The 17,348-nt window shown below is 39.9% G+C and overlaps 1 protein-coding gene and 1 pseudogene across 1 annotated transcript in view; one reads left to right on the forward strand and one right to left on the reverse strand.

The window, feature by feature from the left end:
- DNAH8 (dynein axonemal heavy chain 8) overlaps positions 1–17,348 on the forward strand; it is a 294,583-nt gene that overhangs the window by 38,754 nt on the left and 238,481 nt on the right. The window contains exons 10-15 of the mRNA XM_003789318.3: positions 35–136; positions 4,961–5,107; positions 10,842–11,039; positions 13,089–13,165; positions 14,615–14,714; positions 16,306–16,425. Coding sequence (XP_003789366.3) covers positions 35–136; positions 4,961–5,107; positions 10,842–11,039; positions 13,089–13,165; positions 14,615–14,714; positions 16,306–16,425 — 744 coding nt within the window. The remainder of the gene's footprint in view (positions 1–34; positions 137–4,960; positions 5,108–10,841; positions 11,040–13,088; positions 13,166–14,614; positions 14,715–16,305; positions 16,426–17,348) is intronic.
- On the reverse strand, positions 6,818–6,944 carry LOC111725137 (annotated as a pseudogene).

Here is a 17,348-nt window from a genome sequence, read left to right on the forward strand (position 1 = left end):
GCCTAGAGTTATTTTTTACCTGTATTTACTTTAGGTAACAAACCAAATGGTGACAGCATGTAAAGCATATATTACTGATGGAGGATTAAGCCATGTATGGGATCAGGATACACCAGCTGTGCTAAAGAAAATTCAGGTTCGTATAAGTAATTTTCATAAAACAAAGCTTTTACCATCCTGCTCAATTTTGTTCACTTTGTTCATTCACATAACATGTTAGCAGAAAATACCTTGCACAGAGTAGTGTGAGAATATAAAAACAATGTAATTCATATTAGCTACTTCCCTTGATTTTAATGCTTCTTTTAGGGTGTAATTTATGCCTCATCATCTCCATGGCTACCTATATCAGACACCTCTTGTGTGAAATTTCATATACTTTGGCTCCCACCTCTCACTCCAACTCCAGTTAATTTAATCTTTCATTTTCTTTTTTTTGCATTGACTAAGACTGCCATTCATCCTTAAATAGATGTAGCGGTGTAGGTGGCATCCTAGTTTTGATCCTTTCTTAGAAGAGAATGTTTTTAACATTTCCTCCATTTAGTCTGAACTTTTGTAGGTTTTTAATATATCTTTGATCAGATTAGTTTAGTACTAAAAGATGTTTTTTGAAGTTATGAATGGGCCTTGGAATTTTTTTGGGCGCATCTATTTATTGAGATCCTTACAGAATTTTCCTCCTCAATCTGTTACTGTGATGAATGTCATTTTAGGGTTTATAAAATTAAACTATCTCCACATTGCTGAGATAAACTTAACTGAATCATGGCGTAATTATCTTTTTTTAGACACTCTTAAGTTCCACTTGCTACAGTTTTGTTTATTGTTCTTGGAAACTGTGGTGATGAGAGAGACAGCCGACACTGTTCCTTTCTTATATTGACCTTGTTGGAGGTTTTGGCGCTAAGATCTCAGAATAAGTGAGGGGTAAGGTAGGATTTTTTTGAAATGGTGTATAAAGTTAAAGTGATCTGTTTTTTGAAATCTGAGAGAAATGGCTGTGGCAAGAAGGCTCCATTTGGAAGCGGTTATTATTGGTGGTCTCCATGCACAGGTCCCTGGTCTTCATAGAGCCAAGAAGCGCTGCTTGAACAGGGCAGTCTTGTTGGAGAGGACACTCAGTGCCCTCACCCAGGGCAGTACCATCATCCTCATGCTGACCTCTGAACTGGAAGATAGATAGATGAAGAATTGCAGTTAGGACAGATTCTCAGGCTGAAAACAGTTGATCTAAGAACAGGAAGACCCAAGATCATTAGGCAGTTCTTGGACTTGGCCATGTAGGACACAAAACTACACAGAAATGGATCAAAGCAGCTTATAAAGCAGCATTTTATAGCGTGATGGAAAGCACCTGGTGAGCCAATGAGAGGAGCCGATAGTGACCACTGCACTTGCAGAACTAAAGTTTGTAAAATGCACGATTGAGCGGGAAGAGAAGCATTTACAGGATAGCACCTAGGGTCAATAACTCAGTTCTTTCTAAAAGTAAGGCAAGGGACAGTTTCTTTTAAGTGTTTTCCCCAGTGTTTAAAAGGGATTCAAATTAAAAAAAGAAAGTTTCTAAACTAGATTTTATGAATTCATCGTCTTGTTCCCCTTGGCATAATTTTTATTCTTAGAGGGAATTTTCTTATTTAAATGCAGAAGAAAAATAAGCAGAATGTCATGATGAGAGGAGAGGAATGGAAAAGCTGAACCGAGTGAGAGGGCACAAAGAAAAAAAAAGACACGAATAAGAACATTAGTTGATAATTCAGATTAACTGTGATGCAAGCATAGAAAAATTCAAAGAAGAGAAAGCCAAGGAAGAAGAAGAGAAGAAAGCAAGAGCAAAAGCAAACAGAAGAAGCAAGAAGCTAAAACCAAAACCAAAACACAAACAAACAACAACCCCCCCACCCCCAGCCCCAAACCAGGCAGAGCTAGAAGCTTCTTGGATAGCTGAGGAGAAAGAAGAGGAAGTTAGCCAGCAGCCATCATGACTGGCAAAGAAGGAAAAAAAAAAGAGCCATTCAAGGGGAAATGCAAAAACTTTGAAACTCAGGTAAGACCTGGAATCGCTCTTCTAACAATGAGAAGATCAGGTTCATTTGATAGAAGAAGTGGAAAAGCTCTGTGATAAGCCCAGACAGCACGTGTACAATGCCTGAACTAAACACTCACTTCTACAAAAGCAGCAGGAACGGCTGTTCTAGCACAAACAGATGCTAGAAGAAATAAATAGGCAAACTATGAAAGAGAAAGAAAGCTGGGGCGTGTACATAACAAGCTTCTAAGCAATGGGAGGAATCAACTCTCCAAGGTGGAAACCGCAGTGAAAACTGGTCAGAAGTGGATTGGTCTGTAGGTGCTAATTAAAATGGGTGAGCTGTTTTTTTCTGCTGGAACAAATTCAAGATGGGAAGTTAATAATAATACATGTTTCTTCTGGAGTCTAGGGAACTTGCTGGCAAAGAAAAGAGTCTCTAAAAACTTGACCCTTATGAAAAAGATGACAAACAAAAAGGATTTGGGTGATTTTAGAAAGAATGTGGCATAGGGCCTCCTTCAAACACACATGAAAGATGGTGGATGGCTCAGTGCCTGTGGCTTAAGTGGCTAAGGCGCCAGCCACATACACCTAGGGCGGCAGGTTCCAATCCAGCCCGGCTCGCCAAACAACAATGATGGCTACAACCAAAATAAATAGCCGGGCGTTGTGGCAGGCGCCTGTGGTTCCACTACTTGGGAGGCAGAGGCAGGAGACTTGCGTGAGCCCAGGAGTTGGAGGCTGTGAGCTGTGATGCCACAGCATTCTACCAAGGGGACAGCTTGAGGCTTTGTCTCAAAAAAAAAAAAAAAAGAAAAAGAAAAAGAAAAGGAAGATGGTGGAAGCCTAGCAGAAGCAGTACTTGGCAGGACAGAAAAGGACTGTAGGAAACAATTGAAGGAACTTGTCGAGATGGTCAAGGCAGTGAAATGGTCCAGAGCAATTGCTGAAGGCAAGTAGAGCCAGAAATGACTTGGCTGTACTTGCTGTGAGTATTTTAGAAATGAAAGGCAGTCACATCTTTTGTATTTACCTGGGTGGAGGCGAAGAACATTCTTCTTAGTAAAGTATCTCAGGAATGGAAAAACAAACATCCCATGTTCTCAATACTAATTTGAAACTGGTAGATGAACAACTACAGGCCTGCAGTGAGGAAAAACAATTAAATTCAAGAAGAGGGTGGGGGGGGGGATAAGGGAGAACAGTTTCAATTCAGCCCCCACCTGAGAGTGTTAAAATTAAAAGTGGGAGCCCCTGGGCCTGGCCTTCACAATTCTGTCAATATCCTTAAGATTATTACCCATTTATTGACTGAATTAGAAATGAGAGCTTAGTTTTCTGAATTCTAGCTCAATGTAGTTTCTTTTATATCTGAATTTTTTTAGGAAACTTTCATTGTATAGTTTTTAAGAATGTTTTTCTTTTTCTTTCTTTCTTTCTTTGTTTTATTTGGAGACAGAGTTTTACTATGTTGCCCTTGGTAGAGTGCCATGGTGTCATAGCTCACAGCAACCTCAAAGTCTTGGGCTTAAGTGATTCTCTTGCCTCAGCCTCCCAAGCAGCTGGGATTATAGGCACCTGCCACAACACCCGGCTATGTTTTTGTTGTGGTTGTTGTTGTTTGGCAGGCCAGGGCCAGGTTCAAACTGGCCAACCCTGGTGTATGTGGCTGGTGCCCTAGCAGCTGAGCTTCAGGCCCCGAGCCTAGGAATGGTTTTCAGAGGAGTGGGAGGAGACAATGAGAACAATTGTTATTTAGGACCTCATCTGTCCCACATGAAGAGATTGGTTGGTAAAAAGGAAGTAAAGGAGTGTGATTCCCAGTAGAGGGTATATTCCATGTGTGTAGGGATCTGATCTGTGTTTCCTACATCTCGAGGTGTTCCTAACCCACAGTAGGAACCAACAAACTTGTTGAATTGAGTGAAAAATAGTCAGGGACATTGACGAGAGCAGTGATACTGTGTTGAATGTTGATAGAGGAGGGAATAAGATTGGTCATTCTCCAATCTGAATATTTATAGGAATCACTTTGGAAACTAGTTAAAAATATAGATTTCTGAGTCCTACTCACAGACATTCTGATTTAGTCATTGTGGTAGGCAGAATGATGCCCCCCCAGATGTCCATGTCCTTATTCTCAGAATCCGTCCATATATTATGTTACATATGGCAAGATGTAATTAAGATCACAGATGGATGCTAACCAGCTGGTATGAGGCTTCTACAAGTGGAGAAGAAGGAGGCAGGAGAATCAGAACCATAGAGTTGACATTACCATGAAGATTTGTTGGCTATTGATGACTTTGAAAAAGTTTAACATTGGAAAGAATCGTTTGGTTTTTAGGAGATGTAAGCTTGCCATGACAGTTAATTCCGACTGGACTCTAGCAACAGATCCTTTCTTTATTTCTAAAAGGCTAACTAGCAATGGGATAGCTGTACTCAAACATTAGGATTTCAGCAATCCCCTCGTCAAAGACTTTATGATCTCCTTTTGGAGGTGTGACAAATTCATCTTCATGTTTAATATACCTGTACATAAAGAATGCTGATTAAGAGATGAATACCAACTGAATAGAGACGTATTGATAGATAACTGCTGGACTTCTTGGGAATTCTATATAATTAGTCATGAAAATGTAAAAACAAATCATATGTATCATAACTTGATATAGAATTAGAGTTAAGGGAAAATAGTTGAGGATGAAGAAGATGAAGCCATGATGTAAATTTAAAAAGCTATATTGATTTTTGCAGGCCTTTAATATGTAGGCAGAGAACTCGAATTTTTGTCATTAACAGCAAAGGCCCCTGATGAGGGTCGGTGGGGGTCAGTTTTACGTGAGGGCAGAAGTTTTGAATTTTCGGTTCCTGAACAGATGAATCACTTTCCTTCCTCTGCTTCTTTTACTTTTCTCATAGGATTGCATTTTTCTATTCAAGGAATACCAGGCATCTTTTCACAAAACAAAGAAACAGATTTTAGAATCCTCAGGGGAAAAATCTTTTGAAGTTTCAGAAATGTATATATTTGGAAAATTTGAAGCTTTCTGTAAAAGGCTGGAAAAGGTAAGCATTATGCAGTCACAGCACCCCACCCCAAACTGCACCCTTTTGCTTCTTATGTGCTTTACGTAGTGCTGTTAAGATTTATTGTTCCTGATCTCTTTTTTCGCTATTGTTACAACTCTCCTGATACCACTTAAAGATCACTACTTTTTATTACAACTTACTTTTCCATTCTTGGTTACTGCCTTCTGCCACACAAAAGCTATTGCAAACTTTCACCTCTTGCAAGACCTCCGTTCTACCTCCAACAATGGCACTTGGCTTAAAATCCTCTGCTCTTCACCGTTATATAAGGCTGAGAAAAGGATGAGATGAAACACCTGTTCTGCCTAGAAGAACTTAGCAGCTGTGGGGTATCTGGATGTCTGGGCATCTCCTCTTTCGGGGCCAGTGGATATGGTGTATGTGTAAGCATCGTGTGGATGGTGCTTTTGCTGGGAAGATATGGGTTAGAAACTTCACCTTTGATTTGCTTATTAAGACTGGCTGGGGAGGAGTGATATTTTATAGGGGATATAGGGCAGCCCCTACCAGAGATTTCTCAGAATCAGCCTTCGAAATGTCTGTAAATGTCTGGGTACCACCCCTCCCACACTTTGTCACCTCCCTAGGCCCTGCTAGTTATTTAGGGTCCTGTCCATCATTTGTTGGAAGGTAGAAGGACATTACATAGATGGAAGTGCATTTCCTAGACATGTCTGGACGCCTATTTTTTTATTTGTGAGCCCCTCATGTAGCCAGTGCAGGAAAGGATGGGCGATGAAGGGAACCAGGCTACCGAGTGGAGTCATTTGCACATACTTCTTTGAGCCCTGAGCCCATGTTTTAGTTTATTTAATAACTTTATTGAAATAGAATTCAATTATACCACATTTACTCATTAAAATGTACAAGTCAGTGTTATCTGGCAAATTCATAGGGCTGTGCAACCATTAACAACAAAACCCTATATCCAGTAGCAGTCACATCCCATTCTCTCTTCTACCCAGCCTTCAGCAACCACTGATCTACCTTCTTTCTTTTCTTTTCCTTTTTTTGAGACAGAGTCTCACTCTGTTGCCCTGACTAGAGTGCCATGGGATTATCGCAGCTCACAGCAAGCTCAAACTCTTGGGTTTAAGTGATCCTCCTGCCTCGGCCTCCCTAACATCTGGGACTACAGCTGCTTACCACAATGCCCAGCTAATTTTTCTATTTTTAATGGAGACGTGGTCTTACCCTTGCTCAGGTTGGTCTGGAACTCCTGAGCTCAAGTGATCCTCCGACCTCGGCCTCCCTGAGTGCTGGGATTACAAGCGTGAGCCACCCACTCACCTAGTTTCTATCTCTGTGCCTATTCTGGACATCTTACATAAATACAGTCATGCAATATGCGGTCTTTTGTCACTGGCTTCTTTGACTTAGCATAATCTTTTCAAAGTTCATCTATGTTACAGCATTTTTCAGTGCTTCATTCCTTTTCATGGCTCAATAATATTTCATTATATGGATAATGCCACATTTTATTTATCCACTCATCAGTTGATGGACATTTGGGTTGTTTCCTCTTCTTGGATATAATGATAGTATGTTTATGAACATCAGTATATATGTTTTTGTGTTGACATATTGTCATTTATCCTAGTTATATACGTAGAATTGGAATTGCTGGTATGGTAAATATTTAACTTTTTGAAGAACTGCCGAACTATTTTTCAAAGTAGCTGCATTATTTCATTATATATTATAACCAGTGAAGTACAAGGGTTATTAATTTCTTCACATCCTTGCCTGAACTTGTTATTATCTGTCCTTTCAGATACTACACTTGATCTTAGCCAAAAGGCTGAGAAGTGGTTATTATCTGTCCTTTTGGATTAAGCCATCCTAGTGGGTGTGGAGTAGGATCACTTGAGGTTTTGATTTGCATTTCCCTGACGACTAATGATGTCGAGCATCTTTTCACGTGCTTACCATCCATTAGTATTTCTTTGGAGAAATGTCAGTTCAAATCCTTTTCATACATTTTAATTGAATTATTTGTCTTTTCATTGTTGAATTGTAAAAGTTCTTTGTATATCCTGCATGTTCTTTGTCAGATAGATGATTTACGGATGTTTTCTGTCATTCTGTGGGTTGTCTTTCAACTTTCTTGATGTGTCTTTTGAAATACTGTAGTTTGTAATTTCAATCAAGCCCACTTTATCAAGTTTTTCTTTTGCTTGTGCTTTTAGTGTAATATCTAAGAAGTAGTTGTATAGGGCTATTTTATGAGCAGTAAGGATGGTTTTGGAGCCAGTGTTCAATTAAAAAGATGTTAGCATGGGTCAAATTAATAAACAGGTCTCAGTGGTCAGGACTGTTCCTTAAAGATGTGTAATGTCTTTGAATCCACTAGAGTATACACTTGGGCTGGGTCTTGCTTACCCTTAATTTTTCCAGGAACCAGAAACCTTACCAACTTGGGTGCAGTTTTGAGCTTGGTAGTTTTAGGGCTAGACCAGTGGTTTTCAACCTTCTGAATGCTGCAGCCCTTTAATACACTTCCTGTGGGTCACAATCCACAGGTTGAGAGCTGCTGGGTTAGACTTTAATGGCCCATTAACAATGAAGATCTTTGGTGGCAGGTCTAATGCTGGGAAGAATGGGCATCCATGTATGAAATAGCGGCTTGGCCATTTCTCTGATGCTAGAGGGAGTGGGCATCCACTAGCCAGCTCCATTAGCCACACCCATCCTGATCTCTGGGGAAGCCCTGCCTCTTGTCTTTTAGAATATAACTTCAAGCCACAAGGGTTCAGCAACCAGAGCTAATGTAGCAGCACTCTTACCCTGCCCCACACCCTAATTGAAGTGCATCCTGATTGCTAGGTTATCCCAGTTCACCTACACTAAGAACTCTGAGACTGGCTGGGGATAATTGCTGGATATTGATATCTAGACTGTCAAAGGTGAGGCTATCCATTTAACCCTGAAGTGTGGCCAGGATTTTGCATAATCAATTCAAAGTGGTTGCTGAGCTGCCTGGATGGGTATCCTCTGATGAGTTGGGGACAGTAGGGGCCATTGTAGGACTACCCCTGTGAACTCTTAAATAAGTGAAGAGGAGAGCCAGAAGGGCAAACTAAGTCAGAGCCCAGTAGGAAAAGCTGAGAATCAGCATCAGAATGACCCAGTGGCAAAGTCAAACTACAGACAAGACTGAGGTCTGGTTGGAGAGCTGAAACCTCAGAGGTGGACAAAGATGTTGAGGATCTTTAAGGAACAAATGAAGAAGGTTCTAGTATGTCAGTATCAGGGTGCTGAAACACACCCTTTTTGGTAGGCGGAGACTTGCCATGCACTGAATGTTTATCTTGGAGAGCCAGAATAAAGTATGTACCATAGTCTTTCCTGCTTTCTCTTCCTGCCATGCATTTTGAGGAATATTGTTTCCCAGGGCTGTATGTTTAGATTTGTTTTCTTCTCACCCTGAACATTTGTGGGGAGCTGGTATGCTGGGGAAGATTTGGAAACTGGAGCAGGTAGGTGAGGTAGGGTCTTTCCTCATGGTGACACTGAGATGAGGGACTCAGAGAAAGTTGAGAACTAGAAAGAGTGCTAAGGTGGGGGAGCCAGAGAGGGGATTATAAATGGTTGTCAATACAGAGAATTGACAAAATAGCCAAGACCAAAGCAAACCAGCAGGAGCATGGTCATGGTCACGGTCATGGCTGATCCCCACAACTGGCTTTTATGGTGCTGCAATGTGGTATGGGGGTCTACACTGGCTACATGTAGAGGGTCAATTTAGAGACAGACAACCATTCCTGTCTCAGATGACCCCTCATCTAACCCGTGGGCAAATAGAGGATGTGTTAGGGATCAAAATTCTGCCCCAGTCTCTGGCTGTTGGAGCCAGGTGATAGGATAAGGGGTACAGGGTAAAGGACAGAGTCTTAGCTTGCTAGAAAAGCAGAGTGAGCTGGCAGTAGTATGTTTTTGTTCTTTAATGAAGACCAATGGAGTGCATGTATTAGGGGGAGACTCGGATACTTCTCTTACACAGAGCACATAAAGCACACTGTAAATCCCGGTGGCCTATATGTTCTCCAGGTTTAGGGGGCTTTGGGGATCACACTGGTTTTTAGAAGTGTGTAGAAATAGTGGAAGAAGAGCAGCAGTTGCTCTGAAACAGTTTTTTCTGGTTGACACACACAGGGACCATGTGAATTCTGCTGGCTGTGTAGGGGAACATGCAGTGCTATCTTCATGGTGTGTGATACTCGGAAGATGCCCTGAAACAGGTTTATTCCATTTCTGGCCATTGGACAAATGGATAGGCCCTGGAGAGCTAAGGACATTGTTCTCTAAAGCAGGAATAAAACTGGGGCCTCACTGATGAAGATCAAGGAATTAAGTAGCCTGTGGACATAGATTTTTTTTTTATTCTGTAAAGTAGATGGGGTTTGGTAAAGTAGGCTGCCAGTTCTGAAATTAAAAGTATTGTGAGGGCTTCTTAGGGCTCTTTGGGGGTCAGGAGTGAATACTATCATCCTTCAGGCTTCTTGGGTTGGTTCATTCTCTCTGTGGTCCCCAGCCCCTGGGCCGTGGTCTGTGGCCTGTTACGAGGGAGGTGAGCAGTGGGAGAGCCTAGTGAAGCTTCCTCTGTGTTTACAGCTTCTCCCCATCGCTCACTTCACTGCCTGAGCTCATCCTCCTGTCACATTGGTGACAGCATTAGATTCCTATAGCGTGAACCCTGACACAAACCATGCATGGAAGAGATCTAGGTTGTACGCTCTTTATGAGACCCTAATGGCTGATGATCTGAGGTGGAGCTGAGGATCTGAGGTGGAGCTGAGGAGGTGATGCTAGCACCGGGGAGAGGCTGTGAATACAGATCATCACTAGCACAGAGGTTTGACTGCACAGAGACCATAATAAGTCAATTACTTAAAGACTCATATCAAGACTATGCCCCCCTCAGTCTGTGGAAGAATCATCTTCTTTGAAACCAGTTCCTCGTGCCAGAAAGGTTGGGGACCACTGCTTTATCTGAACACAGGAGTCAAAGGGAGAACACAGGTGGATTCATGCTAATGTCACATATCATAGCTGTGGTGGGAGACAGCAAGAGTGGTAGAGATTTTAAATCCAGTGATTCAGTGAAATGATCTCCAGAGAACTCTCAAGAACGAACAGATAAAACTATTTAGTCATGTTGTCTCTGCCCTTTCCTCTTGAAAGTCAGGGTGATTAATTTCTGAAAAATGTAATCTCTCTCTGGATATGATAGAACATTATCTGTTTTAGATAGTCTACAAGTATTGTCTTTCATTTTTTTCTTCTCTGCTTGGTTTTAGCTAAAGGATTTAGTGGTTATTTATTGGTTTATTTTTTATTTTTATTTATTTATTTTGGAGACAGAGCCCTCAAGCTGTCACCCTAGGTAGAGTGCCGTGGCATCACAGCTCACAGCAACCTCCAATTCCTGGGCTCAAGCGAGTGTCTCCTGCCTCAGCCTCCCAAGTAGCTGGGACCACAGGCGCCTGCCACATTGCCAGGCTATTTTTTGGTTGCAGCCGTCATTGTTGTTTTGGCGGGCCTAGGCTGGATTTGAACCCGCCACCCCAGGTATATGTGGCTGGCGCCTTAGCCACTTGAGCCATAGGCGCTGAGCCAGTTTGTTTTTTTAATGATTTGTTAAGAGTTTATTCTAGGAAAGGGACTTCATATCTCATTAAAAAAATAAAATAACCGTTTTATTTTTAAGATTACAGAAATGATAACTGTTGTGCAAACATATTCAGCTTTGAGTAATTCTACCATAGAAGGAATAGATATTATGGCAATAAAATTCAAGAATATTTATCAAGGAGTTAAGAAAAAGCAGTATGATATTCTGGATCCAAGAAGAACAGAATTTGATCACGATTTCTTGGACTTCATGTCAAAAATCAATGCTTTAGAGGTAAATAATTAAACATGCTTTTACTTAGTAAAGCTGAAAAGTAATCAGTTGTCCTATCCAGTACTGTTCTAAATATTCACATGTAATAAATATTCATATGTTTACTATTTTAAACACATATTGCAACTTAGTGAAAAATATTGGCAGTATAAGTAATTTTCAAACCCGTAAATAGAATATTTTCTTTTTCTTTTAAATGAAAACTGAGCACATCTAATAAAAGATCTCAGCATAATTAGAATCTCAAAGAGCTATTGTAGTGAGCGTTCATTTTAAATTTACATTAACATTTGTATTCTTGTGCCAAAGAGCCAAGAGAGAATTTGTCATTCTTTTTCTTAAGTGTGAAAAGATTTGAGAACAGATGAGGAAGATGGAGCACTCTCCCTGTGGCTCTGTGCTTCCCACTGCATCCTCCCTGTAGCTGTGGAGGGGAGTTCTGAAGAGGTGTTCCTATCCTACCTGTTATACATTAAGGGACACCAGAGGGATGAAAGGTAGTCAAAAAGTATGTCAGAGAGACTGTGGCCTGTTTCTCTCTCACCTTTTGGGCTTCTATGGCCTCAGTTACCCTCTTACTGAAAACTACTGTTAACCTAAGTTTAGACCAAGGTAATGGTCTCCTTTCTGCTGCAGAATTTCTTAGAGATATTCATAGGGGCAAGAATGTACTTTGTTTAGTTTTTGAGTCTGAAATCCTTGCCATGAAGGTGAGAAAAATCAGATTTTTTCCTCATTTATTTAAAAAAAATGTTTAAGAACCAAATTACATGTAACCTGGACTATATAAATAAGAAAGAGTCTCATATTAACTAAAAAACCCCAGAAAGATCCTAAAATCTTATCGCTCTAATAATACTGCTTTTTGTTTTGGGGATAGATTTCCCTTCAGCTTTTGAGAGTTAAACTCTTTGACGTTAAGATGTATATTAGTTATTGCTGTTAGTGTTTGACTAGTTGGGTAAGGTGGTGTTTGTTTCCGAAATGCTTTGGGAGTTCAATCTTTATGGCAATGGGAATTTTTCAAATACTTGTTGTCTCTTAAATTACTTTCATGATTTATTATGAATAAAGATTATATGTTATCAAGGGTTTACTTTGGTCTTAGATACAAATTTTAGCTCTCAGTAAATTTAGAGGCCACATTAGCCTTTTAATAGCTAAACAATTTGCTAGGTGCCAGTGTTTTGATTTTCCTTCCTTAACCAATGTTTGATTGATAGTGTGCTGTATATTAGTAGAGCAAACCAAGACAATGTATACAGAAAAGTAATTTGCAAAGAGGAATTCATTTCCATGTATTGGGTACTAGGACTTTGGAGTTCATCCTATGGATGGTGGTGATCTTGAAAAACCATTTTCCACTTCTTATTCTGCCTTAGCGGTGGCACAAAGGTTTCTGAGAGCAGCAGTGTTGGAAAATGCTGCTTGTTGGCCCTGGGGCTTCCCCAGAGGTCCTTAATGTCCCAAAGTGAGATGCTTGTAAGGCACACTCACGCCTTTCATCAATTTTCTAGATCAGTGATATCCAATCATAGTGAACTGCAAAGGCAAACTACTTATGTAATTTTAATTTTTCTAGTAGCCACATGAATAAAGAAAAAGAAGCACATGAAATTTTAATAAATACTTTAACCCGATATATTAAGATATTATAATTTTAATATGTCATTAATATAAATATCTTTGATGAAATATTTTACATTCTCTCTTTTTTTTTTTTTGGACCCGCCACCTCCAGCATATGGGGCCGGCGCCCTATTCCTTTGAGCCACAGGCACCACCCCATTTTCTCTTTTTGTACTAAGAGTTTGAATCCTATCTGTATTTTACCTGTATAGACATCTCACTTCTAAGGGGTGACATTCCAAGTGTTCAGTAGCCACATGTGGCTAGTGGCCACTATACTGGGCAATGCAGTTCTAGACGCTTAGATGGTAGATGTGTTTTGAGGGTATTTTGAGTCTGTAGAAAAGTCATTAATTGTTAAACAAAACTGATGTCTTCCTTAACATCAAAAATAATCTAGACATTAACATTTTATTCTAGGTACAAATACAGTCATTTATGAACAGTACTTTTGGAAAAATCTCATCTTCTCAGCAGGCTCTTCAGCTGCTTCAAAGGTACTTATAATGCTTTAAGCAGGATAGTTTCTAAGTAGAAAAACTTTATATCTGAAAATACAATTTCAAATGAGATGTTCTTGGCTATCTCTCCCACATAGGCCTTAAAATGTAAAAATATTAACCTTTCAATTACTACTTAATAAATTGGTAAAATTTGAAATACAGAATGATACTTTTTCATTGCATTTCTTTTTTTTTTTTTTTTTTTTGGTAGTAGAAAGTCTTTCAATAAGAAATGCAATTATTTCACATTTTTACTCCCCCTTCTCAGCCCCGCCATGTCATATGTTTAAGGTTAATTTCATAGGTATCATTGGAAAGGGAACAAATAATGTTTAACTCTACACACTAAAAAATATCTAAAGTGAGATTATCAAAGACTAATAGATACTAAAACTTTCCATCTCCCCCGTCTCCAATGAGGCTCTGGCACCTTTTAAAAACAATTGTACATACTTAAGCTGTACATGGTACAAACACCAGGTACTTAAGTCTCGTGAGATGGTTGCTACAAGGAAGCAAATTAACATGTGTCATCTCAAAAAGTTACTCTTCCCTTTTTTTGGTGGCACAAGCACCTGAAATCTACTCTCAGCTTCCTTTCCCTCCATTCCAACAGCACTGCTCTCTCAAAGGGCGGGAGGGAATCCTGAGTTAGAGGGATGAGCTGGTCTAGAGGCTCCTCCCTCCAGCTCAGGAAAGGCTTAGAACCCATGAAAGGGACCCTTGGGAACTCTTCCCTGAGAGCCGGTGGTAGGTTTGGGTCTGGCTTTGTTATAGTTCCATGTCTCTATAGTGATGGCACATACCTGGTGAGACCATCGTAAAAAAGTCAAAACAGACATAAAATGACTTTGGCAAATGTCAGTTCTACACAGAAAACAGGTACCAATTTATTGGCGACCTCTCTCTCTGTCTCTGCCTCTCTGTTTTTGCCTATAGTGTGCTGGTGTGAATTCATTTCGTTAGTGCAGTGCTGTGGTTTCAGTACTTGCTGTGTGTCATTTAGTCTCTAGATGGGAGTAATCTTTGGCTGATGAAGTTGTTCCTATGCTTATGGTTATTTGGAATTATGTGAGTGTTAACATTGGCTAGGTCCATTCTGTGATCTTGCCTCCATCTGTGCCAAGCCGACTCCTCACTCATCTTTTTAATCTCAGTTTAGGTGTCCCTTTCTCAAGGAAGTCTTACTTGAGTCTCCAGACTTGGCTAGGTCCCCTGTTATATGCCTTTCTGGCCCCCTCATAATTTAAGTAATTATTTGTGTCACTCTTGACTTCTATTTGCCCTTCCCATAAGATAATTGTAGGTTCCAGGAGGGCTAGGACTCTACCTGTCTTGTTCACTGCCGTATCCTAGGACAAGGCATGAGGCCCACTATGAATGAATGAATGGATATTTATTATATTTCTCACTTCTTAATTATTCATCTTCAATTATTTTTAGATTTCAGAAGCTGAACATCCCCTGTCTTCAATTAGAAATAAACCATACAATTGAGCGTATTCTTCAGTTTTACGTGGCTGAACTTGATGCTACGAAGAAGGTAAGTGTCACAGTTACAAATGGAATGGTACATTAGTGCAAAAAACAATTCTGAAAGTATGTGCCATCATTGTTTTGTGCCAAGCTTTTCAAAATGATTTCTTCTCTGCTAAGGACCTTCACTGCTAACACATTAACTGCCATGTGAGTTGTATTTAACTCATACTCATATTGAGCTGGGGGCTTCTTGAAGCTATCGAACCCCTGCTGCTGTCAATCAGCAGTCTCCTCCACCTGCTGTCACCTGCTCCAGCACAAGCACTTCACCATAACTTGTTGTGCATTTTGTCTTGTTGCCTGGTGACTCTGAACAAACTCCATCTGATAGTAGACAGCAACATGACATTGTTGTACTTACTTAGGGGTGTGATTCAGAGGTCCTCATTCAGGACCACCCATGGTCCACTCCAGACACAGCTACATACAGTGGAATGACAAAAGACTCACTTCTCCGAAAGAAATTCAGGGAGTATGTTGTGAGTCATGTAGAACTCATATGGTGTGCAGTGTGAAAATTGATCCTAGGACTGTGTGAGTTGCATATAACTCATGCACAGAACACAGTTAAACATAGCAAATTTTTCATTAAATTAGAAAGGATTGTTTTGTTTTGAAGTTTTTATTCCATTTTCATAATAAAACACTGTGGTCCCGAGGAAACAATTTTTGTCTAGTGTGGCAGTTAATGTGCTGCTAGACCTCTCCTCTCTGGGTGGGAAGTGCAGCGCGTGCCGCTGGTCAGCCAGCTTCATGCCTCTTTGCTCTTAGGAACTGTCTTTTTGCCATAGTTTTCAGGTGTGTGTCTAGGAAAGCCCATTTGAATTAGTATTTTGAGGATCGTAATATAGGTCTGGAGACTGTTGTGAGAGATGTAATGATGTAATGTTATCTATATGCTCCTTTTCGGAGAATACTTCCTTAAAGTTTGGGATAAGGACTGGGCACAGTGGTTCTTGCCTGTAATCCTAGCACTCTGGGAGGCCAAGGCCGGTGGATTGCTTGAGTTCAGGAGTTTGAGACCAACCTGAGTAAGAGCAAGACCCTGTCTCTGCTAAAAATAGAAAATCCTGAGGCAAGACGATCTCTTTAGCCCAAGAGTTTGAGGTTGCTATGAACTGTAACACCATGGCACTCTACTCAGGGTGCCAGAGTGAGACTCTGTCTCAGAAAAATAAAATAATCTGTGATAAGGGCAGAAAAAAAATACATGTAATAGGAAATAAAGGTGTAGAGAGAATTAAGTGTCACTATTATAAACATTGTTTCTGAGCTTCAAGTTATCATCTCTGATGTGTGCTTAGCTATTTCTTACTGCCTATAAGACAGTGGTTCTCAACCTTCCTAATGCCGTGACTCTTTAGTACAGTTCCTTATGTTGTGGTGACCCCCAACCATAAAATTATTTTCGTTGCTTATGGTTGGAGGTCACCACAGCATGAGGAACTGTATTAAAGAGTCACGGCATTAGGAAAGTTGAGAACCACTGCAGTATAAGACGTATAAATAAGTAAAATGATACAAATATAGCTGTGTACTTTTTGCTTTTTCCACTGCATTAAATTCAGACATTAACTTTGTATTTTAAATTATAGCTTTATCATTCTCAAAAAGATGACCCACCTCTCGCTCGCAACATGCCCCCTATAGCAGGAAAAATCCTTTGGGTGAGGCAGCTCTATCGCCGGATCAGTGAGCCCATCAACTATTTCTTTGTAAGCCAATAATTAAATTTATAATATGTGGATTATGGTAGCTATAATATAAGAAATATATTTTTTCCTATAATATTGGTGTCCAATAAAGAGCCCGTTCTTTTACCAGGCAAACAAAATTTCGTTTACAAATATAAACTTGAGAGAGGCTAAGTCATTTCCTTCATGCGCAGTAGATAAGCCAGTTTAATTGCAATTATCTTGAAGCCAGTGAATCTTATAACTTTATATGTCTTTCATTAGTAATAACACAGGGCACTTTAAAAAGCCCTTTTAAAAATAAAAAATTTGAAAACACAATAAAGCACAGGCCTAGCACCAGAGCTTGCTTACGTGTGTGGACAGATAGGTCATGGATCTATGTGTTCAGTGGAGGTAAAGATCCACCCAAAGAATGTATTCCTGTATGAAGTCCTGATGCCAAGGGCAGGGTGTAATTGAGTCTGTTCATTCTCTGTGTCTTTAAGATTATTAGATTTCTGAGAAACAACGTAGTCTTAGGCCCTGTTGGCATTCTAAAGCTGACAGGAGGTCTTTTCTTTGTCCTTGTTCTTTTGTTTTTATTTAAGAGACAGGGTAGCAGAGTTGGTTTGCATGCTGTCTTATGCTTAAATATGGAACAAAATAACCATAAAGCAATAGGCTTACAAGTAATTTTATTATTTAATTGTTTCTGTTTGGCTGCCATCATTTACTTCATTGTTCTCAGTATTTTAAAAAAGGATTAAAACCATGGCCTTGGATAAGAGGTCAAGGTGGGGGACTCAGTCTCGATTGACTTCATGGTGGCAGGGCGGGGATTATTATTACCCTGATTGACATATGTGAATTGAAACCTAATCTTTCAGTTTTTACATAAAGAAATTGATTTTTATTCTTTGATATATGGTTATCCTTTTTTGTGTGCTGGTATTTTTTTTTTT

The sequence above is a fragment of the Otolemur garnettii genome, unplaced genomic scaffold (genome assembly GCF_000181295.1).
Source record: "Otolemur garnettii isolate 467f Iridium unplaced genomic scaffold, OtoGar3 scaffold00031, whole genome shotgun sequence".
NCBI lineage: Eukaryota > Metazoa > Chordata > Mammalia > Primates > Galagidae > Otolemur > Otolemur garnettii.